The sequence below is a fragment of the Typopeltis vanoorti genome, chromosome 2 (genome assembly GCF_054136105.1).
Source record: "Typopeltis vanoorti isolate ZY-2024b chromosome 2, IOZ_Tvanoo_1.0, whole genome shotgun sequence".
NCBI lineage: Eukaryota > Metazoa > Arthropoda > Arachnida > Uropygi > Thelyphonidae > Typopeltis > Typopeltis vanoorti.
In genome coordinates, this window is record NC_143550.1 from 110,180,287 (window position 1) to 110,206,169 (window position 25,883).

The following is a 25,883-nucleotide window of genomic DNA, read 5'->3' on the forward strand; positions in this document are numbered from 1 at the left end:
CATTATTTTGCTTCCTTGGGAAAAAGTATATATTCAGGGCTGGTGGTAGACAGAGAGCTAAAGTTTAGAGGACATATTGCTAAGGTAGCAAAGGTGTTAACATATACTAACATAGTTAACATAGTGCTAACATATACTTCTTAATCTGCTTCCATGCACTAGTGATTTCCTCTTCTCCAATTTCCATCCGTATTGTCCTAAGCTGGTTTATATGTCTGCTGTTATAGGACATATTGAAGAACACATTAACATAAAAAGCCAAACAGCTATTTTTTCTGGCAAAGTTTTATCCCCTTAATTTAACACATTAACATGTAGAGATAAGGAAGTTGTTATTTCGCTTTATAAGGTACTTTAGAATGCAGTCAGCAAGGGTATGAGGACCATATCTTTCTTTCATACTCTGAATGAATGAAATCGTTTGTAAGAGCAGGGCATGAATTGTCAGTGAATGAGTTTAAGATATTTTTAAAATTTAATGGAAGAATCTTAATAATATTAACACAACACAGTCAATAATTGTTTTATAAAGATCCTCCTTTTTAGTTAAGTTTAGTGGTGTAATTAAATTTTGAAATTATTGTTCACTTCTTTTATTTTTTAATAATTAAATTTTAAACAAAACAGCTCCCTAAATACTGGATTATTTTTTAGAAAAATGGCAGTTAGATTGATTAATGATCTCCCCCCTTTCTTACTAATACATTACACTTACTGTCACACAGGTACTCAATTTCTGCTTCTTGCATCTTCAATAAATACTTCTACAGCTGCTGTTCATCAGAATTGACATCAGCAATTCCTCTATCTCCTCTGTCAAATCAATTCAAACGTATGCAGCAGCTAATCAACACACACTTTCACAGTTCAACTCCATGCTCACATAAATTTCCCCCTCTTCTTTCATCCTTTCCACTGTTGCCTTCTGAAACGGCCTCCTGTCATACATGTTTCCCAGGAATGCAATATACTCTCTTCGAATCAAATATGACCAAGTTCCATCTTGACCATTCATGGTACTAGTGTACTATAGAATGATCAGCCTCTCATTGTTTATGGGTTCTCCATTTAAAAAAAAAAAAAAAAAAAAGATGGAAAGATGGAAAGAACAATCAGTGAAGCGATAAAAGGCAAATGCTTAATCCTTGCTGAGGGGAATGAGCTTAAAGTTATCCGAATTTTCTTTTTTAACTTTGAATAAATGACAAAAATCCGAAATTATATTTTCTTGTATACTTTTAATCATTATATTTTGCGTATATTATAAAATATTATATTTACTGCAAGAAACAGTATTTCGAAATCTTGAATATGCATAAGTATGAATCTAAATTACCGTATATATATCTATATTATATATTGTATTTCACATATCCGAATTTTCTTTTTTAACTTTAAATAAATGACAAAAATCCGAAATTATATTTTCTTGTATACTTTTAATCATTATATTTTGCGTATATTATAAAATATATTTACTGTAAGAAACAGTATTTCGAAATCTTGAATATGCATAAGTATGAATCTAAATTACCGTATATATATCTATATTATATATTGTATTTCACATTTCCCGCGCATAATATAGGATCCCAGTATAATAAAGACATACGAAGATAGTTGTATTGCTTGAGAAACTCGTTTTAACAAGTTTATGATGGCTACGTTACGGCGTGAACACGCGCACTCATTTGGTGTAGTTTCATTCTCAGCAGGTGGCAACTTGCACAACAAGGATGAACGGCTAGTGACAGCTAAAACACGTGTATTTTAACTCCTATGTTTTTCAATAACATTATTATATTTGTAGCACGGATACAGATTTTAAGCCTTTTGCATTTGTTTGTTAGGTAAGGTGATATCGGTCTTAACCGAATCAGTAAGTAGTGCAATAAAATTTATTGATGTGCAATGCTTTCACGATTCTTTGTTTCCGCTGTGAAGGTCATTGCTAACAAGTTCTCTTCACGGATGGCATTCAATGAATTAGGATTCTAATTAGTAACGGTCAAAGCTCGTTACTACGAGAATTTGTATAACGATGTAATTGGACCATGTAAACATTACAGTAAAGGAGCAGGTGTAGATAATGGGGGGGGAGGTTGTAAGCGAGTGTCGCTTTGTTTGAATGATCAGGCTTTGAGATACATAGATTTACAGTGGCTAGTTAATCACGTTTTTGCTACCGAGTCTGTGCATGATTTTATGATAAATCTTTTTTTTTTTAACACTAGGCTGATCACGAAAATTAGCAATATCATCTTATTTAATAAAGCAAACTAGAGTAGTTCATCACAACCAGAGAAACGGAAAAGCGTAGTTCAAAGTAACTAGAGATAAAAACTTCAGAAACTAAATGAACTGAAGAAAAGAGTCTTCAGTTCATTTAGCTCAGTAAGAAATTTAGTGAAAAATTACAAGCTGTAGTTTACCGTAATCTTAAACCACATTGGTTGTAAGCATAGTAAAGTTTCATATCTTATGAATTGGCATCAATAGTTATACTATTGAAGAGGATGTCAATCTGTATAGTTGCTTTGCTGTTAATTATCTTGTAACAAATGTTAAAAGATACATTCAAAATGATTGATACTTTTATTTCATAGATTTGTAAACAAAAATCGGGTGAACTTGGATAAAAAAAAAAATTAGCCCTTCTGGAACGTAATAGAAATTCAAACAGAACTTTGAATGCAATCATATATTGTAAGATAATCCAATCAAAAGAAACAAGAAAAAATAATACCAATTTGCAGTATTTTTTTGAAACACTTAAATTTTTAACCTTTTCATATTACCCTAGGCGAGAGAAGAAAACAAATGTTAGATTTTCATCACTCAAAATATTGGCATTATCAAATTCCTGGTATGTACTCTCAAGGTGTGCATATGATGGTACTACATAAGGTTACATTATTACCAATTTGTTATACAGTTTTCCCTCCTGTCTGGACTCCAATATTATTTGTGAAAATAAAGAAAGAAGATGAAACTTACATGAAATTGAATTTTTTAGTTATAAAATTTTTTGCCTTGATATGTCATTTACATTTACAATGGAACACAATTAAAATATAAATAACAGAATTATTTAAAAAAAGTGCAACCATGGCATTATGACCATTATTCTCTCAGAGACTTTGGAGATAGGCACAATCATTATTCTTTATGTATACACACACACACACACACTAGCCCCCCCCCGAGTTCCAGGTTGGTAAGCTGGTTCTCCTTCAATTCTGATGAAGGAGAACCGGCATGAGACATGAGACAACAATGTGTTTGTCTCATGAAGGCAAACACATTGTTGGACATTTCAAAACAATGAAGAGACAAAAAACGTGATATAAAAATGTTTCAAATTTCAGCTTATCTTTTTATATATATAGAATATGTGTATAACTTATTCCATAGTTAGGAAGCAAGTGGTCAACAGATTCCTAATTATAAAAATAAATAAAGACAAAAATTAGGAATTTACAGAAGATTGATACAATTTTTCCCATAAAGGAGATTATTACTTCAGATTTGTTTTAACATGAGATGACATGTTCAGCCAGGCCAGAAATAAACAACTCCAGTATTGTCAGATTGTATATCCTGAGATGTACATCAGTCAACCAAGATATTAGTCTGCCCATGGATCTTTCTTCTGGTTTGCTGACCTTTCCTCTCTCTCATTCTGTTTGTGACCATACCATCTTAGATTTGCTCACATATTCCTGAATGCTAACAATGTCAGATTCCTTTTTAACATTGATCTACCACCGATTTCATCTAGTCACTCCTCTAATTTGGCTTATGTTTATATCTGTGGTCTCCAGTCTTTGATCAAGTTTTATTTCTAATTCAACCCTCAGACTCATAAGTTAAAATTGTTTCCATTCTTATATACAGCTAGTTTAGTGCTTACACTTATTTCTCTTATTCCATATAAATTTATTCAACTGGCTTCCCACCACACCAGCTTTGCTTATTCGGCTACTTCTAAATTAAAAAAAAATATATTTTATAGGTTTTCAATTGAAAATGCAGTTGAAGTTTTTCATTAGTCTTTTTATTGGTGATTTTCATACCAAATTTGTTACATCAGTTTCGTTAAGTAATCCTACAGACATCTACTGGATTTATGCAGATGATGTTATGCTCTTACATAAAGTGAAGAGCTGAGATTAACAGTCTCCAATTCTGATATCAAGTTTAATGACACTTTCCTACACAATATGATATTGATGATGAAGTGTGCATCATTCTCTTACACCTAATTTTACATATGTCAATCTTTCTGTGCTTCCTTCGATCCTAAAACTGCTGATTTACAACTTAGACTATGTACTGTTCTAAATAAAGGTACTGTTTTACACAATTTAATTTCTCATCCAGTGTTTTTTGAACAGCTTTTCTCTTATAATAAATTTAGTTTAATCCTTTATCCAAGTGTAAGCAAACAAAGTTTGTGCCTGAAAATATCTTCAGGACTGAGGTAAGGTGGTACATCCCCTGGCAACTCGCAGCAAAGGTGGACCAAGCTCTCATCACTCCTTGTCTCCGTATCTTCCATAATGCAAAGTACATCTCCTTGCGGACATGTATACTGCTATTCATTAAGGGAACGGCCACTACCCAGACCGGTTTCAATCTTTATTGAGGTCTCATCAGTGGGAGGCAGACCCAGAGTGGTGATACTAAGGCAGAAGCAAAGGAGAGGTCATATTTACCTATACGAGTTGCCAACCAGTGTACCACCTATTATTAAATTACTCTGGATTTAGAGAAAGATGTTGGAAATTTATTTTGCACTTGGTTAGACTAATAAATTTAGTTTAATCCTTTATCCAAGTGTAAGCAAACAAAGTTTGTGCGCGTTACCAGGGGATGTACCACTTTACCTCAGTCCTGAAGATATTTTCAGGTGCAAACTTTGTTTGCTTACACTTGAATAAAAGATTAAACTAAATTTATTATAGTATAACCAAGTGCAAAATAAACTTCCAACATCTTTCTCTAAATCCAGAGTAATTTAATAATGAGGTGGTACACCGGTTGGCAACTCGTATAGGTAAATATGACTTCTCCTTTGCTTCTGCCTTAGTATCACCACTCTGGGTCTGCCTCCCACTGAAGAGACCTCAATAAAGGTTGAAACCAGTCTGGGTAGTGGCCCTTCCCTTAATGCATTACATTCTACAAGGAGATGTATTTTGCATTATGGGAGATACTGAGACAAGGAGTGATGAGAGGTTGGTCCACCTTTGCTGCGAATTGCCAGGGGATGTATCACCTTACCTCAGTCCTGAAGATATTTTCAGATGCAAACTTTATTTGCTTACACTTGGATAAAGGATTAAACTAAATTTATTATAGTCTAACCAAGTGCAAAACAAACTTCCAGCAGCTTTTCTCTTAGCTTTGAGATCTCCAAGTTTTAAATACAAATTGCTCCCTTTGATTGGGAAAAAGTAAGTTCAATTCTCTTTGTGATGAGAGGAATCTTTATATGGATTTTTTCAATTGAAGGTGAGTTATCTGATCCACATACAGACAAATCAGCCATGAGAACAAATGCAATTTACAGACATAAATTAGTGGTGGGCATTAGATGGTGTTGTGTGTGTTGATGATGGTAGTGATGTTCTATGTAGTTGGTGGATTTAAGCGGTGGTGAGTCCTCCCCTTAATGAGTCATTGGAGATGTCAAGTAACACGAATAAATCTTTGTTATATTTCCATGATTTTTCAACTATGTATGTTAAAGTGACTGACTTTAAAATAAATGTTATTTTAGGACTGATCTTACAAAGGTTGTCAGATCAGTCCTAACCCAGCTTGTTCTTTAGTTTTCTCATCCACAGGTTTTCTTATCTTCAAGTATGCTTGTATAAATCTTATGGAATAGTAAAGAAATTCCTCTCTAATTCTCACATTTTATTTCCTTTATTATTAGATGAGTACTATGAGAGCTGTACTCCAGTTATCTGGAATTCTGATCAGGCCTTCTAAATTATACAGTACAGCCTTGTAAAGTATTTATGCTTTTATATTTGAATATTTCTAGTAGATTATTATCTTTCCATATTTCAGGTGTTTGACTTTTTCTATCTCAAGAATTGATGTGTACTTCTGGTTGCATTTGTCTTGTATATTTTCTATTGCTGTTCTGTCACTTCTTTTTCATTTAAGTCTTTCAAATTCCATACATCTAGGATATCTTTATCTTCACTTTTTGCACCTTTATAGTTTATTTTTTTATAGTACTCTTTTCTCCATTTCTTATGTTGATAGTACTGATCTTTAACTCTGGTGATGTTGAGTTGGGGTGTGCGTTCAGATTTGTTCCGGTAGCTGACTTTTTGCTATTCACCCTGGTTCCCTGGCGAAAACAATGGGGGCCTTGTTTAACCGGGCGACACCCCTGCCAGCATGAAATTTTGTCATGTTGTACCATCATTTTGTATATCGGTTTAAGCCAATAAGAATACAATTTGGTCAGCTAAATCCCAAATTGTCAGCCCATCCTCGTTCGTTCAGTATCCAGGAAGATACCCAACAGGGTGCACCACGAGAAGGTGAGGATTGGACATTAGGTCAGAAGCCCTGGTCGGTTCTCTGCATTCCTTTAAAGGCTATGTGGAGATATCCTCTCAGTTATACAGCTTTGCCCCTTAAGCACCCCTCAGAATACAGAGACAAATGTAAGAAAGCTAAACAAAAGGCATGGGAGGACTTTGGCAAGAACATAGAAAATAAATATCAAGAAGGTGGCAAAATATTCTGGAGGTTGTTGAAGAAGCTTAGAAATGGAAGAAAGAGTGCTGTTAAAGGAGTTAGAGATAAAGGTGACATGAAAACAGGAGGAAAAAGATTACTTAAATATAAAGAGCCAACAGGCTTCATTTTGGTGATATAAACATTAATTAAATTAAGTGGATATTAGATCCCACATCGTTTTAAAACTGAATAAGAAACTCAAAGATTGAATTCAGAGAGTTTCATGCCGAATATAGTATAAAAAACTATAAAAGTATCGGCGAATACTAGCGTGAGCTAAATGCAAGTGGTCCTACAACGTAGTACAAACACGGGCAACTCATTGCAAAGGTGGGGAAAATTCTGATCGCTAATGTTGGTATTTTCCATAATGTAAAAACACATTTCCTAGGAAATGTATGCTGTTATTACATTATGGCAGGCGGTCACTACCCAGACTGGTTTCAGCCTTTATTGAGGCCTCATCAGTGAGTAGCTAGACCAAATAAACCGGTCTGGGTAGTGACTTCCTGCCATAATGTAATAACAGCATACATTTCCTAGGAAATGTGTTTTTACATTATGGAAAATACCAAGATTAGAGATCAGAACTTTCCCCCACCTTTGCAACGAGTTGCCCGTGTTTGTACTACGTTGTAGGACTACTTGCATTTAGCTCACACTAGTATTCACCAATACTTTTATACTATATTCGGCATGAAACTCTCTGATTCCAATCTTTGAGTTTCCTATTCGGTTTTAAAATGATGTGAGATCTAATATCCCCTTAATTTAATTAAGGAGAAAAAGATATCCTTGAAGTATGGAGTAATTACTTCGAAAAATTGCTAAATGAAATAAGCAGTGACAGCACAGTGATAAAAAAACACTCAACAGGCATACAGTCCATACTTGAAGTAGAAAAAGCCATCAAAGGCTTGAAATGTGGAAAGGCAGCAGGAGTAGATGATATTCGACCAGAAATGCTGAAGTATGGTGGTATAAAAGTCTTACGGTGGCTGCACTGCATAGTTCAGAAAGCTTGGACAGAGGGACGAATACCCGATGATTGGAGTAGAGCTCTCATAGAACCCATATATAAAAAAGGGAAATAAAACTGAATGTGAGAATTTCAAAGGTTTTTCCTTACTGAGTGTTCTCCTGGCAAGATTTGTGCAAGCATACTTGAAAAACAGTTGAGAAGAATTGTGGAAGAAAAGTTTTGTGAAGAACAAGCTGGATTCAGGCCAAATAGAGGCTGTCAGGATCAGATCTTCACTTTATGACAAATAGTTGAAAAAAGCATGGGAATATAACAAAGATCTGTATTTAAGTTTTGTCGATCTGGAAAAGGCATATGACAAGGTGCCAAGAGAAAAGCTATTCAATACGATACAGTTATATGGTGTCAATGGGGTATTATATCAAGCAATACTTACTCTTTATTTGAGTTGTACATCAGCAGTTAGAATTGAAGGAAGTACAGGAAGATGGTTTAATGTTAAATCTGGTGTGAGACAAGGATGTACGTTATCCTCTTTGTTATTCATTATCTATATGAATCACATTATGAAGGAAAGTGGTAATAAACATGATATCAGAATTGGAGATGTTAATGTCAGCTCTTTGCTTTTATGTGGACGATGTTATACTTCTAAATAAATCTGCTACAAGTTTGCAAGATTCCCTGACTAAATTGAATAACTGTTGTAAAAATATGGTATGAAGGTCAGCAATGAAAATAGGTAGAATTGTTGAAAATGTCAACAGCATTGTGAACGGAGAACCTGTGGAACAAGTAAAACACGTCAGCTATTAGGCACGATTTTTAGTGCAGATGGTAAATTAAATATGCAAACAGACAACAGAATCATCAAAGCTGGTATGGTAGGAAGTCAACTGAATAAATTTATATGGAATAAGAGAGAAATTAGTCAGAACAATAAATTAGCTGTATACAATTCTGTGTTCAAACTTCTGACCCAGCTCTCAGATCTTATGGATCTGAGAGCTGGGTCCAGAAGTAAAACACTTGACCAAAGACTAGATACCACAGATTATGCGAGTCCTGAGAAAGATTAGAGGCGTGAGCAGATGGCATCAATGGCAATATCATATTAAAAAGGAGGATATTAGGGAAGAACTTGACATTGTCAGCATCCAGGAATGCATTAGCAGAGCTAATCTGAGATGGTATGGTTACTTAAACAGAATGGGCAAGGAAAGATTAGCAAAACAAGTGTTCTCTGCCAGGTTGGCAGGAAAACGACCCAGAGGAAGACCAAGATATAGGTGAATTGATACGGTACAAAGGGCCTTAGACGATAGAAATATAAGATCTGATAATGTTGGAGTCTTGACAAGTAACAGACTGATTTGGAGGAAATTTGTAGATAGAAAGTTAGTAATGACGTCAATTTTTCATGTAGTACTATCATATCCTGTACATACCTTGAAGGTACATGTCAGGAATTCGATGATTTCTCCATTTCTAATTTTTCTTCAATATCCTCCAGAACGTTTTGTCGCTTTTTTGATATTTATATTCTATATTCTTATGAAAGGCTTTCCATGACTTTGGCTTAACTACTTTTACAAACTTCTTTGCTTTCTTATATTTTTTTTTCTGTATTTTTTCTTAGCATAAGGCATGAAAAGAAGCCTTACTTTTTGTAAGGCTTCTTTTCAAATTTGAAAAATTATTTGAATTCTTTTTAATTTCTTGGAGGTTTGATTAGCGGTATTGTCACTAAACAGATTGATGATCTTATCTTCAGGTCAGCATAACTTAATGTCATATAATTTAAGACTTGTTCGTCAACTCCATAGATCGCAGACATGTTGTTTTTCAACAGCAGATTGTGATGTTTCAGTTGGACATTATGAAGATTTACAACAGAATACAAAATTATATGAATGAGCTAATAAACATTCATATTTGCCTAGTAGATTTTAGCAGAGTTAATGTACGGAAAAAGTAAATTCCAAGTTTGTTAATAACATTTTGTTATTAAAGTTTGGAGAGATTGTATAATGTGGAAAATAACTTTCAGCATTTTATTTGATAAATTTAATGCCGGCATGCTAAGAACAATTAATTTAATCTATGCATATTTATTATTATTATTACAGGCAACTTCAAGGAGTCCTTAGACTCATCGAGGGCCTCCCTTAATGAGTCTAAGGACATCATGTCAAGAACTATTAAGCATTTACACAGTATCTATCATAACTTGCTTTGAATTCATTCACAGTCATGGCACCCACAACAGACTCTGGCAAATTATTCCACTCATTCACCACTCTCCAAGTCAAAAACTTACCCTTACTAACTACACTCTTGCTCAGTTTCCATGGATGCCACCTAGTTCTCCCACCACCACTACCACACCTGTTCTGAAAAATTTCCTCTGAATTAACCTTGTAAAATCCCCTCAGTAATTTGAATGGCACAATCACATTGCCCCTTTTCTGTCTATCAGCCAGTTTCTGTAACCCACAAAACTTCAACCTGTTCTCATAAGGTTCATTCCATAGACCTGCTACCATCTTGGTCACTCGCCTCTGGATCCTCTCTACCATCTTTATGGAGTTAGAGCAAATTGTTAGGGCTCTGTGTTTGAGGATACTGATTACCTCTAGTTTTTGTGTTGGATGGTAGTATGAATTTTTATGTATGTAATGGCTTGTTTGTGTAGGTTTGCAGTAGACTGTGAAGGAGAGGCAGTCTGAGGGAAGACGTGACTAGAAAAGGAAGAGAGCTGTTTTCAATCTCGATGGTGAATTGGATATGTTTCTGTTGTTTGTTCAGGTGGCTTAGGAATGTATTCAATGTTTCACACCTTGTGGGGGCCAAATGGCAAAAATATTATCAACATATCTGAGCCAGGCTTTGGACTTTAGGCTGGCAGAATCTAGAGCTCATTGCTTGAAGTCTTCCATGTAAAAGTTAGCTGTTGTGGGTAGGGGTGGGGTGAGTGGTGAGCCCATGACCGCACCTTCTTTTTGTAGATAAAAATTAATTTTCCATGCAAAATATCCAGAGCAGAGTATGTGGGCAAAGAGGGTCGTGACATTGGGTGAAATGTGTTCTATAAGAGAAAAATAATATCATTTCTGTGTTTCGAATTTTGTTTATGAAGTGTTGTGTATTTCTTATCACCCACCAACTCCTTAAGTGTGGCTGCTAGTTTCTTGGCTAAGTGACAATTAGGACTGTTGATTCCTTCAAATAGCAGTGTTGTGTATTTTTGGCAAGCCATAAATTCTGGGAGCACAGGTATAATGTGGTATTAGTTTTTTGGTTGTTTTCTCTGGCCACGTGATCACCAATTTGATTAATCCTGTTGTTTTCTTTTTGATGCAGTTTGTAGGGTTTTAGTTCACCATTCGGTATGTGTTGTGTTGTGTTCAGATACCAATTGGTTCATTTTTCCAGATATACTGTCTAATCAAGGACAGCAGTAGCATTGCCTTTATTCACTTTTGTAATAACGATGTCTCAGTTAATTTTTAAAGATTTAAGGACCACTTTTTCTGCTCTGGTTAGGTTGCAACTTAGTTGTTTATTGGAGTTTAATATGTATGATGTTTCCATTCCCATTTTGTCGGCTGTATTGGAGGGGGGAGGGATTTTAGACCTTCGTCTTTTTTTCAGAAGCAAGTGTTCTCCTTCGGTTAAGGTTGTATCTGGATTTGCTGATAACTTGGCTGTGGTCCGTTAGCAATTGGTTGCTCCTAACTTCGCTTGTAGGTGATTGGCTACTCCTTATGCTTAAAAAAAGAATTAAATGTGTGTAGTTCATAGTAATTAATAATGTTGTAGGAATTGATTGAGTGCAATTATTAGGACAAAATCAGTACTGGTTTCTAGTGTTCATATAATATTGCTGCTGTTATGTATTCCTGCATAAAATAGTTGTAATGCAGCAATAAATTTTCTAGCATCTTGCATAGGCATTTGTTCAATTTCAGGAGTATCATCCTCATCAGTTTCTTGTTCTTCTAAAGATAAAAGCATAAAAGATAACATTTATGCTGACCCTTTTAGCAGTTGTCAAGAACCAGTAAAATTTTTCTTTATTTCCATTGTTAGCATTCTGTGTCTCAACTCATTAGCTGATTCGTAAAAATTTCAGATGTCATCCTTACATTTTTATTTGTATGGTACTGAACTGTAAACTCCATTCTAATCTCTTTAAAGCAACAAGACCTGGACTTTTTTCCCAATAACTAACAGATTTTATTTACTGGTTTCTAACATATTTGAACAGCATAACACTGTTACATGATTTATTACTTTCATTAATCTAAACAGTATAACGTGTTTATAACATATAACACAGGGAACCATCTCATGTGGTACAGTAAAGTAGCCTCATTTCACCAGAATTGTAGATGTCATCAGCACTAAATTTTTGAAGCAAGATTATTGATTTTTTTCTAGCACTCTACATGGTCAAGGTTACTAGCTGACCCAAATAAATGAAGCAAATTCCTGTTATATTCTCATTTTGTTTTTGTTCTAGACTTGTCACCTGTTCCACTCTCCTGATTTTTCACATCATTACTTTCTTCCTCTGATGTCTTTTCCATATGACTCTTCCAAGTCTCTCCAGTTAACTCGCACCAAATTCATGTAAATACAAACCATCACATTGTACAAAGGAGTACAAAACTGTACTTTCTTCTCCTGCACAACTCTGCCCACATACCATTTGTAATTCTTGCTGTTTGCTCCACTCATCATAGTCATGCCTTGTGGCAACACACTGACATCCTTTTCTACCATTCTGTTATTTTTTACTTTTTCAATAACCTCCTGATATGAATCCTCGCATTCTCCTTCTATTCAATTAAATTGTCTTCAACCACCTAGCTCTTTTGCTTGTATGCCATCCTGGTTGGCCAAGTGGTTAGTGTATCTGATTGTCCTCCTAACCAGTTACCATATCTACTGCTGCGTCCTGTCGCAGTATGACCTTTGATATCTTTGTACAATAAAAAATCAAATAAAAACCTTTACTTGTTTCTTCTCATATTCAAATCATTCAGATCACCTTGTTCACATCCCCCCCCCCTAGAAAATGGGCAGAAGGAATGGGATAGGTAAATGAGAGGATTCTTGTGGATCCTTTCATTCAACAGTTACACCTTTTTGTATGTGAAGGTTTCTGTGGTTTATCAGTTCATAAGAAAGATTCCGGTAATTGGACCATATTTTTAATATGATAAATAACAATAAAAAATAAAAAAACAACCCGACAAGTTTCATAAGTCGTATGACTTACATCTTCAGGGGGTCAAAGGTAACTAAAAGTTAAAACACATGAAATGAGAAATTACTCAAAATAGTTCATTCTATGCAGTTGTCTATCTGTTCATTAAATTGAATATCCGAATGTAGATTCAGTGCAGTGCTAAGTTTGAACAGTGCTGGATGCTGTCACGTTGTGTTGTTCACGTTCACATTGTCCAAGGTCTGACTTGGGTATATTTTGTATATTTTTTATCAATGCTGACCAAACTTGGTGTAGAATTAGGCTCTGGGTTTTGTTGCATTGCGTTGGAATTCTAAGCATGTTTGTAGCTTCTTTAAATTTCTTTATGAAACAATTTTTTTCAATGTAAGACATGTTTGTTTTTTGTCAGAGTTACACTTTTAATAATAGAATCTCCATACACTGCCACTCTAGTCATTTGTGGCTTCTTCCTCCCCCCCCCTCTCTCTCTACATTCTTATCTAGTAAAAAGAGCTTCTAAACTTACTCATTTCATTTCTCATCTTGATCAACTTATTTATCAAACCTTGCATTTGGCAGTTATATTCTTTTACTCCAATACTTTCTCACTTTCATTCTATCACTTGTACATTCTGCAGTATTGTTTGCTTTTGTTCCATCAGTTGTACTGTTGTCAAAACCTGCTATGGTGTTTTTGTTCTGTCATTTGTACCATCTTTCACATCCTCAATTATGCATTTACTGATAATTCACAGTCCATCAAAATATCGCAATTTGTACAGACTTATACCTTCTCTCTTCTCACATACATTCTCTTCACAAACCAACCACATTCTTCCACACATGCATGCTGTGCTCACTACAGCAAGCAATTTTCGAAAAAAATCTATGCATTAATCATATTTGATCTTTACCTAGCACAAATGTGCTGATCTATGCTGCCATTTTGCTGTCTTCCAATGAAACTTCCAAATAAACTTTCAACATCTTCCAATGAAAGCTACTAATTTCAGTATGCAGACAATGGTGCAAACAATCCATGAAGCTCCACAAACATTATGCAGTTAGGCTAAACTATCAAAGTAAATAAAAATTTCAAAAATGCAAGCATCACCAATTATTACACAAAATAATACTCATGTTTTCCCTTGGTAGATAAACAGCTTCTTTTAGATCTTTACTAACAGCAAACAAAACATTTGTCAGTGGAGTTGTGAAGAATAAATTCCTTGAGGAAGCTTCAGAGATAATCAAAAAGGTCAGAATAATTATCAGAATTTGTAATATGATAAACACTGCAATTGAATGAGCAAACTTTTGCAAGGAAATTTTGAGCCAGACTGATTATATGGTGTGTGTGTGCATGTGTGTGCGTGTGTGTGTGCACGGCATGGGGAGAAGGTGTTCTGGGTTTGACATTCTCTAATATGAAAGATCTGACAAATGCCATGTGCTGCTCTTTGTTCCAGTAGGTATTATGTAAAGTGTAGTTTAAACAGTTGTTGAGGAAGGATGCCATTTAAGGTTCTGTTGAATGTAAAATGACATTTCAGCTTAAGACACTGAATTATATATTTTCAAGAATGTGTCCATGATTAAGTTGGTTTTTCTTTGTATTTTGAAAAAAAAAAAAAATCTTGTAAATTTTCTATTTTACTTTATTTTTTTAGACCATGACTAATGAACAAGGTGGTTCATCATCGGAGGAGCTGCCCCTTTCTCAGGGAACATTTGATATGATATGGCAGGAATCTGCAGGGTGAGTTTATTTTCTAAAAATGTTATATAAAATAATTCAAGTTTTTATAACCAGTTAAGTTCATCATAATACCAATTGCTGGCCTGGTTGGCTGAATGGTTAGCATACCCATTCTCGATCCAGCACGTGCAGGTTTGAATCCCACTCTGGGCATGGATATTTGTGATTGTCTTTAGGTGGGAGATGAATTTCATTGCCTGGTATGAGATCACCACCCTGTATATTGGAGGCCTGAAGTGGCTTGTAAAGTTCCATGTTTGATCTTTTGACCAGAGTTTCTGGATTATGTAAAAAAGGAATTAAAAATACATACAGGTAACCCTCGTATAACGCAGATGTTAGGTTCCATAGAAATGCTGCGTTATATTAATCGCGTTATACGAGACTTAGATCACATAGAAAAAGTAGGGTTAGGTTCCGAAATCGTTTTTTTTTTTTTTAATTATATAAACAACAATGACATATCCAACAAAAGCAATATTCTTATTTAATTCAGGTAATTCATGTAAGTTAAGAAAACAAACTATGAGAGAAATACGTAGTATAAAATTATAAAAATTACACATTGTACATAAATTTCGTTGCACATAATACATAAATGTTTTAGACACAATAAAATAAAGCGCATATTTTAATTGTCATCACTGTCTTCAGAAATAATATTTCGTAGACGTTCTTTAAGTGGCCGGAGGTCGTCACCACTTGAAATCTCTTGGACATCATTTGTATAATTCTCATTGCATACTTTGGCTACTTTAGTTATCAAGAAGTCAGTAATAAGACTTGGCTTTCAACTGTGCTGCAATTTTTTATTAAGTTCATAATATGGCACTAAACAAATATCCAATTGTCTTGTGAATTTTCCCGAGCGCTCCATTGAGGGGTCATTATCCGTAAAATAACTTCCTAACTTTCTTGCCAAGTCCAATCCTGCTGCTGCTAATTTTTTTAAACTGAGTTCATTAACGGATTCATCACAATCAGAATCTTCGGCAGAACTTTCCCTGCATTTGGTTCGAAGCCATCTATTAATTGTACCAGTTCCGCCTCATTTAAATCTGTTTCTCCATCAATTAATTCACTAATTTCGTTTTCAACCATATCGCAAAAGCCCTCTCCGCCCAAAATGTGTGCAATGTTTATTATATGACGTAGCTCGGCATCCTCTGGAGGTAAAAAATTTTGTTCCAGAATGGCTTCAGGCCACATTTTTTTCCAGCAAGCATTCAGCATAGACGGTTGTAATTCCTTAAGGGACAGAGATGTAATTTTTACACAATTCAATATTGAGCACTTTCCACGTTTGAGGCAGTGTCATGTTTGGATTAGATTCCATTTTTTCCAAAATTAATTGAAATGTTCGCCGAATATAATGACTTAAATGTTGATATTATTCCTTGGTCGAGTGGTTGAATAAGTGAAGTAGTATTAGGCGGCAAAAAAGTTATTTTAATATTCAGGTGGCTTAAATTTGTTGGGTGGCCTGGTGCGTTATCTAAAATTAGTAGAATTTTGAAGTCCATATTCTTTTTCTTTGTGTAACTTTCTACATCTGGTACAAAACACTTGAAAAACCAATTTTCAAACATGCTAGCTGTAACCCATGCCTTTTTGTTGGCCCGCCAATAAACAGGTAGGGTGGACTTGTTGAGCCCTTTCATCGCACGAGGATTTGCAGATTGGTTAATAAACATTGGTTTTTGTCATGTAATCACTTGATGCATTACTATAAAACAGTAGAGTAATTCTATCTTTGGAAACTTTGAATCCAGGAGCTGATCTTTCATTTTTTTTCCAATATAACCCAGATTCATCTGCATTGAACACCTGCACTGTAACCACCTTCTTTAATGATTTTTTTTAAAAGTTCTGCTGGGTATTTCCGGGCAGCTTCAACGCCTGCTGATGCTGATTCTCCCTGGATTTTAAGATTATACAAAGAAAACCGCTTTTCAAAGTTTTCGAACCAACCCTTACTGGCACAAAATCCATGCTGAGAGATTTCTTCTGAAGAATCTTCATAGAGTTCTTTTAAATGTTTATACTTTTTGCTTAATAAGGTGTCCATCCAAAGGAATTTTCTTTTGAGTGCAATCTTCTATCCAAATCATTAGAGATTTCTCCATTTTTCTATTAGAATATCGTGAACACCAACAGCATGCTTTGCACTTACCATTGACCCAGCAATAACGCTTTCTAGGATTTTATGTTCATTTTGTTTGATTGTTCGAATTGATAATTCATTTAAATTCAGAGTCCTTGCAACAATTCTTGGTTTTTCTCCAATTTTCAACCGATCCAAGATTTTAATTTTTTCTTCGAGAGAAATGAATTTCCTCTTCAATATTGGTTTTTTTCTGTTTCGTTGCAGTTTTAGTGGCTATTATAATAAAAATAAGCTTTTACATAAAAAAAAGCATTGCATGTGTATGTAACTCACCAGAAAATAAACTGCTCAGCTTGAGAATAACAAACGTATGATTTTAAATGTGATTTCCTGGCAGAAAACGAAGACAATTTTCAACAATAAACACTTTATACAGTAAACCCTAGATGGCAAACCTTTGGCACTCGTGCCAGAGGTGGCACATCTGAGAATTTTGCTGGTATGTCAACGATTTACAGGTGATATCCTTTTATACGCTTATAAATTATTCAATTTTTTTTTTTTAATTGTTACAATACGTACAAGCTGAATTTTGTTTTACACAAGACAGCAGCTAAAAAGACATGCATATGATTGGTGGGTATTAACAAAAGATCATGTGACCCAAAGACAAAAGCAACCGACAAGTGTTGAGTTGAAATGCTAATTTTCTTCAATTGAATTCCATAAGATCTGAAACTGTCATAACAACATTCACTATTAGTTTTAACACATTCACAACAGGGTATCATTTATCATTCCGATTGAACTTCTCATTACTGACTGACTCAACTCATACATTTCAACCCTTGGTTGAATTTTATGGCATCTTGGCAGGCGAACTCACATATTCATTATATGGCATATTTCAATTCTTGGTAGTCTTTTATTTAAGTTAGCCTTTGTGATCTGTCATAATGACATCGAGAATTTCAAATGCAATAAAACAAACACTTATTTCATAATTGAAAAATTGGACAATGGTTTTTAGTTAGATACTGTGTTTCGGTGCAACATATGGTTTTGCTTAAGTCTATACAGCATAGTTTCTGTGAGAGGGGACGTGATTTATTAGTTAGCGCCGTTTTTATTCCATCTATCTCTAATTGCACTATTTGTTGAGAATGACACAGACTGCAAAAGGCTCTGTATGATACCTTATTCAGTGATACAATAAAACTAAATTCGATACTTATAACTACTTGCCCAATACGGGCATACACAAATTTAACGAAGATAAATTTGATTTTTAAGTCCTGCAGTGAAAAATATTTAAAAAAAATAAAAAATAAATGGTTACTAGAAATTGTAGACCGCGTTGAACAAGGGGTTCTACAATTTGTATACCGCGTTGTATAAGTAACGCATTATACGAGGGTTACCTGTATATATATAAATTTAGAAGATAACTCCTTAGCCCACCCACTGTATAAAACATACTATAGGTTTGCAAATAATCTTTTGTGGATTGAAACAACATGGAAAAAAAAAATAAATAAATAAAAATTTAAGTTGGTATGGCAGAATTAAAAACCAATATAAAAATTTATTCTTTTTTTTCTATTAATAATGTCTGTAAATGTGACATTGGTGATATTTTACTTGGTTCTTGAACTGATGTTATTTTTCTTGTTCACTATATGTGCACAATAACACATTCACAGTGAAAATGAAAATTAGTTTAATTCTAATTAAAGATACATATTTTGGAATGAATAATTGTATATAGAAATAATCTGAATTCTGTCCACAAAAGGTTTATAACCTATAGTGCATTTAGTATTGTGGATGAGCTAAGGGGCAGATAGTCTGGGAGCCTTGCTCTAGAGAGCTGTGAAGTGGTTTGAACTTCAGAAGGCCTGAAGGTCAAATTACTTCAGGCCTCCAGTAAGCAAGACTGGGCTTACATAGGAAAATATTCTTTGCTTATTTTCATAAATATGTCTGCCACAATTGGATTCAAAGCCTTTTTTGATGGAGAACAGAGATTATATTTCTTTGTTCAAATGGACTGGCATGGAATTATTATTTAATTAATATGAAATGATTTTATACTTTTACTGTGAATACATGTTCACAATGTTAGTCGTAAGTATTATTATTATGTGATACCTCCAAGGACTCATCATGGTGGGAGGGCACTCTACTCCACTCCATTACACAGATTTCTGTCTCCTCTGATGCTTAATTTTCTCACTACACACCACTACTGTCTACTGTTGATCGCCACCAACAACAGTATTTTGTGTCTGTAAATTGCGTGTGTTCTGAGGGAAAATTTGTCTGTGTGTGAGATGAAAAACCCGAGTTTCTAAGAGATAAAAAAAAACCCTCTGTGAGATCAGTTAACTCACCCTCAATTCAAACAGTCCATATAAAGATTCCTCTGCCAATTGCATCTTGTGCCACTTGAGCACTGTGTATATGTATAATTCTGGTGAATCCCACAATTGCTGGTAACACTTAGTGATGGCATGGATGGAATTGAGTTCTTGTTTGAAGTTATGACTGAAGCAACAAAGTATATGAGGCTAGTGTATTATATTAATTACATGTCTAGTTTTTCTGTTTTGTGAGATGAAAAACTAGTTTCCAGGAGAAAATGAGATAAGTCCTGAGATTAAGTCAGCTGTATGTTTAACTGGATTCAGTGATATTTATTGTATACATATGATGTTGAGATAAATCGAAAATAACACCCTCTTCAGAAGCCTGAAGAGAGAGTTATTCTATGTGATCTTAAATAGAAATTTTGGAAAGTAAATTATTGTGAATATTTTTCATTTGTTCTGAGAGCAAATATTTTGGCCTTTCAGTTTACTTCAATTTTAATTTTGAGAGTATAAAGTATTTTATTTTTTTATTTTTTATTTATTATTTTTATTTTTATTTAGTCGAAACACTAAATTAGCTGTATACAAGACAGTGTTCAAACCAGTTTTAACTTATGGATCTGAGAGCTGGGTCAGAAGTAAAAACTTGACCAAAGACTAGAGACCGCAGATATGAGAGTCCTGAGAAAGATTATAGGCGTGAACAGATGGCATTAATGGCAATATCATATTAAAAACAAGGATATTAGGAAAGAACTTGACATTGTCAACATCCAGGAATGCGTTAGCACAGCTAATCTCAGGTGGTATGGTCACTTAAACAGAATGGGCGAAGAAAGATTAGCAAAACAAGTGTTCTCTGCCAGGTTGGCAGCAAAATGATCCAGAGGAAGACCAAGATATAGGTGGATTGATACGTTACAAAGTGCCTTAGACGATAGAAATATAAGATCTGATATGTTGGGGTCTTGACAAGTAAAAGGCTGATTTGGAGGAAAATTGTAGATAGGAAGTTAGTAATGATGTAATTTTTTTCATGTAGTACTATCATATCCTGCACACCCCTTGAGGGTACATGGCAGGAATTTGATGATGAGTATAAAGTAAAACTTTTCCTCTCGAAATGCTAAGCCAAAGGTGGCTAGTATTTTACTATCGGGTATATCCAACTGAAACTTACTTTACATTGAAAAAAAATAAAATAAAATAAAAGCAGTTTCAGCGGATGTGATATAAATAACTTCATGTTTTGTTTGCTTGCTTGTCAGAATAAAACTTTTTTTTTGATGATATACACTGGCATCCAAAACCAAAGGATACACTATTTCTGAAGATTACAACCACAAATTTAGACGAATGATCTTGTGGAAATTTGTCTAACTGACGATTTCGAGTAGAAAGCAAGTACACACTGATATTTTCAAATCATGTGCAAAGGAGTCACGTAGTAGCACTCAACAGGATACAAGGCAAAAGGCTGTTCCAAGTGAATTGTGTTTGAAGGAAGCTCTTTTCATGAAGGAATCAAGTTGCAAACTTGGATGTCTTGTGATGTCTCATAGACATCATCAAGATGATTTCATGCAGGGAAGAATTATTGGAAAGCTCTTGAAGAAGATCACAGAATTACTGATATTGCCAGAGTTTCAAATCTCGCATAGCGTTTGTATTCATGCTCCAGGCAGCATTTCAAATCAATGGAATGGGTTTCGGACATCTGTTAAGAGGTCACCCTCACTCTACCATGAAGCATAAAGATAGATTTTTGGTTATAGCAGCAAAGTGTTGTAACCTTGTGCTTGAATGGAGCCAACTTGCAAGTTAGTTCCATTCAAGCATAGGTACATGGATATCACAACAAACTGTGGCAAGATGCCTGCAACAAGTAAGCATCTATGCCCGAAGGCATATAATTTGCATTCTTTATCCATGGATCATTGTAGAGCACATTTTCAGTGGTGTTGTATACATAAAAATTATACGAAACACTATGGGCTAATGTACTCTTTACAAATGAGTCATTTTAGTCTTTCTTCCGATTCTAGACAACACTTCATCTGGCATGAAAGTGGCGCTGCTTACCATTGTGAGAATGTTCTTGAAAAGGATAGGCATTATGCTTAATCAATGCACCGAGCTACAAGTGCTGGAAAAAGGAGACTATGACTGGTGAACAATATTGCAACGAAGTTCATCAGTGCTGTAGGCGAAGAATTTATTTTTATGGATGACAATGCCACACCACATCGTACATGAACAGTGGAGATGCTTCTGAAGACTGAAGGTATTAATCAAATCAAGTGGCCAGCACACTCACTAGATCTCAACCCCATAGAACACGTTTGGGATGCAATTGGGAGATGCATTGCTGCTTGAAATTCCTATCCAGAAAATAATCTAGGTTTTATCCTTGTTCTGAAAGAGGAGCAGGCAAGTTTGTCTCGAGAACTCCTGAATCACTTGGTGCTAAGCATGGTACGATGTGAAAGTTGCATTGTACTTTGGGGGGGGGAGGTAGACGTATTCCATTCTGAAATGTCTCTCTGCATAGTTTTCTGTACGCACTCTACACTAATTCCTTAACTACATCCCTAGGAAATTTGTAACTTTTTGCCAAAAACCTATTGCAATTTAATTTGTACAAAATTTATAACACATTTTTTTGTGTAATATAATTTATTAATATGCTGGCAATAAATTTATGTCCACATTTGTCTGTAGTCATGAAAATGTTTTATATACAGGTAAAAATATAGTTCATCCTTACCTTCTGGACATCAGTGTACTTTAATTTATTATTGAAGTTTTTCTTTCATCTCTATCTTTACTTCTTAACTCACTTTTTACTTAGTTTTAATAAATGCCTCTAGGAAAAAATAGTTGAATTGCCACAATCAATTTAGGTATGCTGTTTTTTTCAAAACGTACCACAGTTATAGGATTATCATCTTTGTTCAGAATATTTGTAGAGACCGAGGATATTCATCAAATTGATGCACACTCATAAATATTCCTTATTCTGAAATTATATGCCAGTGGTGGCCAAATCCCTGCTTGTGAGCCACAGACAGCTTGCAAGATTGTTCACAACTAACAAAGTATAAGGAACAGAAATATGAGGAAGAAAATATTTTTAAGCAGTTTTCTAAACCTTTTACAAGTAATAATTAAATGGCTTAAGAATTGTGAGTATGATTATATTAATATGTAGTTGGTTGAATAATTAAATTTTTTAGAAAATATGAGTATGCAAACATCTTAACATCTGTTACATAAAGCCATCATATTATTATCATCTTTCAAGAAACAGTTTGTTTGGATTAGAATCCTACTGTGATATGAATGTTTGTTGAAAGTCTAGGCAAAAGACTTTTCATTACCTTCTGTTGTACTGGTACCTTGCTTATGATTCTGTATATGGTAGGATATTCTGTATGAGTTTCTTTAAGAATTCAAGACTTTTCCACTTTAGTTGAATAGTCTTATAAAGGTTCGTGCTTTACCAGAATTCAAACCCAACTTTTTTTTTCTAACTAAAGGACATGATTCAGCACTGACCCCTGAAGACTTTAACTGCATGTTTTCAAAAAAAATTCCATGAATTAATTACATGAAAAGGTTGAATTTTCAAGCATTGGGAAAGAAATGCACTGGTGACTGATTGATACATTCATCACCTGTCCTAATATCCACTATATACATGAAGTCAGTATTTGCACTAATATATTAGTGGTTGCTAGTGATGAAGAAATGCATTACCAAATTAAGATGATGGGTACAAGATAAATAATCATATTGGAGACTTTAATTACCCTAGCATCGATTGGGTAGCAGTGAAATCTCCTGAGAAGAAATAAACTAAATTTATTGAATTGTTGCAAGACAACTTCCTCAAGCAGCATATGCCAGAAGGACCTTCAGGTCAAAAAATATTAGATCTCATAGTATTAGAGGGAGTTTCAGTTAAAGACTTGAACATTCTACTTTTGATGGTGACAGTGATTATGCAGTAATGACTTGGGAAGTGACTAAGCTGAACTACAAAGCAGGTAATTATGACTAACTGAGAAGTATTCTAGGTTCTGTACCCTTGGTATCATTTGCTATATTGGCAAATTTTAAATGCATTTGAAGCATTTAAAAAAATACTAAAATGATGCATTATCATAATGTGTCCCTAGAGATCAAAGAATAAAGAGGTTAGAATAAAATGGATAAGTACCAGATCGACATAATAGAAGTGACTGAAACAAAAAAGACAAAAACTGGTGAGATCTTTGTGAACAATAAATACAAAATGTTATATTCAGGCAATGACAATAAAGGAAAAGAAGGAGTAGCCATAGTATTCAACACTAAATACGAGTCTAATCTTCTTGAATAGCAAGCAGTCTCAGGTAGAGTGATGTGGGCAAATATCAGAATGGGAAACTGGACAATGAGACTTATTTGTGCATACGGTCCCACAGAAGGTTCTGCTAAGGTAGAAGTGAAGGAATTTTTTCAGGCTTTAGAGAAAGCAACTGACACAATGAAAAATGAGAAGTTGGTCTTTGTTGGGGATCTAAATAGCAGAGTAGTAGAATTGATTGTCAGATATACAAAAATATTTTGGGAAAATTTGGAGAAAAGAGCAAAGCTAATAATAATGGCAAATACTTGTTGGATTTTTGCTCAGGATATGGACTAGTTATTACTAACACCATGTTCCGACATAAAAATTTGCACAAATTCACATGGATAAAAGAGGCAAAGAATAAGAAAAGTCTCATTGACTATGTTATTGTTGATAGTGATATTTTCTCTCTTGTGCAAGGCATAGAGTGTACAGAGGATTTGAAATTGAAAGTAATCACCATTTAGTCTTGAGCAGGATAAAATTGAATTTCATATTGAAAAAAAGAACATATAAGGGAGTTTTAAAGCGAATAAAAGTTGAGCAGCTCTCAGATATGAACTGTAGACTAAAATATACAAAGATTATTGAAGAAAAAATGAGAGTTTGAGAACAGGAATCAAACCTTCGAGATTCAATGGCAAGCACTGAAAAAAACATTGATTGATTCAGCCAGAGAGGCATGTGGTGTGTTTGTCTGCAAGAATAGAAAAATCAGAACTTCGTGGTGGAGACAGGAAGTTAAATAGGCAGTGAAGGAAAAGAAGAAAGCATATCAAAAGTTCCTGGCAAATAAGTCAACTTGTGCTCTTAGAGAATACAGAGACAAATGTAAGCAAGCTAAACACTGTCTTTAAAGGTACCCATGACATAACTATAAATAATAACTTAACACAATAACCACAGTAATTAACTTTAATGAAATAAAAGTACAAATGTTTCGTACTAAAATTAACAGTGCATCATCAATGTCGAACAAACAGTTAAAAGGAATGGAATACATAGTACAGAACAGTCGGTGCGTTAACAATTAAAAATTGTTGCTGCGTGCTAGAAATTAATTTTAATAAAATATTATATAATTCTTAAAAACTATTTCTTTGATTACATAAGATAAGAATCTCCCAAACTTTTGGAAGAGAGAGACAATCATTTCGATGTCATTTCAATCAGAACGATATCCAGCAATTTGTCATCCTGGACAGCTGAAATTCTTCTTTCAAGCTCCAAAATAGAATGAATATTGGATGCTAAATCAAACTCACACAATTTATATTCATGCAAGTTTTTCCTTGATATGGAACCAACTTTGGCCGACTAAAAAGTTAGCATCCAATATTCATTCTATTTTGGATCTTGAAAGAAGAAGTTCAGCTCTCCTAGATGACGAATTACTGGATATCGTTTTTGGTGTTTCTAAACAATCTTTAGTCCGTTCTCATGAAAAACATTCATGCAAACTGATGCAAAAATATGAATCTTTATATCGTAAGCAAAAGGAAAAAATGACTTCTGACAACACTCCTATGAATAAATGGATTGTGAATACTTCTGGACGCCCGTTATCTGATGCTGAAACTAGTGCATTACCTGAAGGCCTTGATTTTTCCGTAGTACCTAAATGCATCCCTTATCTCGTTTTTTTGCATAACATCAAACGCAATCTGTCGGGACTTTCTAGCGAAGATGCTAATAAACTACGATTTGAAGTTGCTGCCTCACTTTTTAAAAGCAAATTACCTCCAGTTAATTTATTGAGTGCTGAAACTTGTGTACTAACCTCAATAAGAAAAAATAGTGAAATATCTATTTCAAAAGCTGATAAAGATAAAGCTGTAGTGGTAATGGATAAGGCTGACTATGAGAGAAAAGTAAACTGCATTTTTGCAAGATACATCCACCTATCAAGAAATCAATCAATCATAACCCTACAAAATCGCAAATTAAACAATTAAATAAGTTGCTTGATGAAGTTGTCACTTGGGATCAAAATACTGTGGACAAGTTGCACACTTATTTTGGAAGAACTCCTCGTTTATGTGGCCTCCCAAAAATTCATAAAGAAGGTTATCCAGTAAGACCCATCTTGAATTGTATTGACTCTCCCACTTATCGAATTGCTAAATTTTTGTCACTTTCATTAACTGCCCATATTGGACAATTCAGATCTTTCATCAAAAATTCAATACATTTTCTTGAACAAATCAAGGATGTTCAAATAAAAGAGTCTGACTTGTTAGTCAGTTTTGATATTGTTTCT

General features: G+C 34.4%; 1 protein-coding gene across 1 annotated transcript in view; it reads left to right on the forward strand.

The window, feature by feature from the left end:
• Positions 1-25,883, forward strand: part of LOC150109332 (cellular tumor antigen p53-like) — a 202,845-nt gene that overhangs the window by 22,136 nt on the left and 154,826 nt on the right. The window contains exon 2 of the mRNA XM_090412619.1: positions 14,660-14,748. Within this exon, the coding sequence (XP_090268745.1) occupies positions 14,663-14,748 (86 nt within the window). The 5' untranslated portion in view covers positions 14,660-14,662. The remainder of the gene's footprint in view (positions 1-14,659; positions 14,749-25,883) is intronic.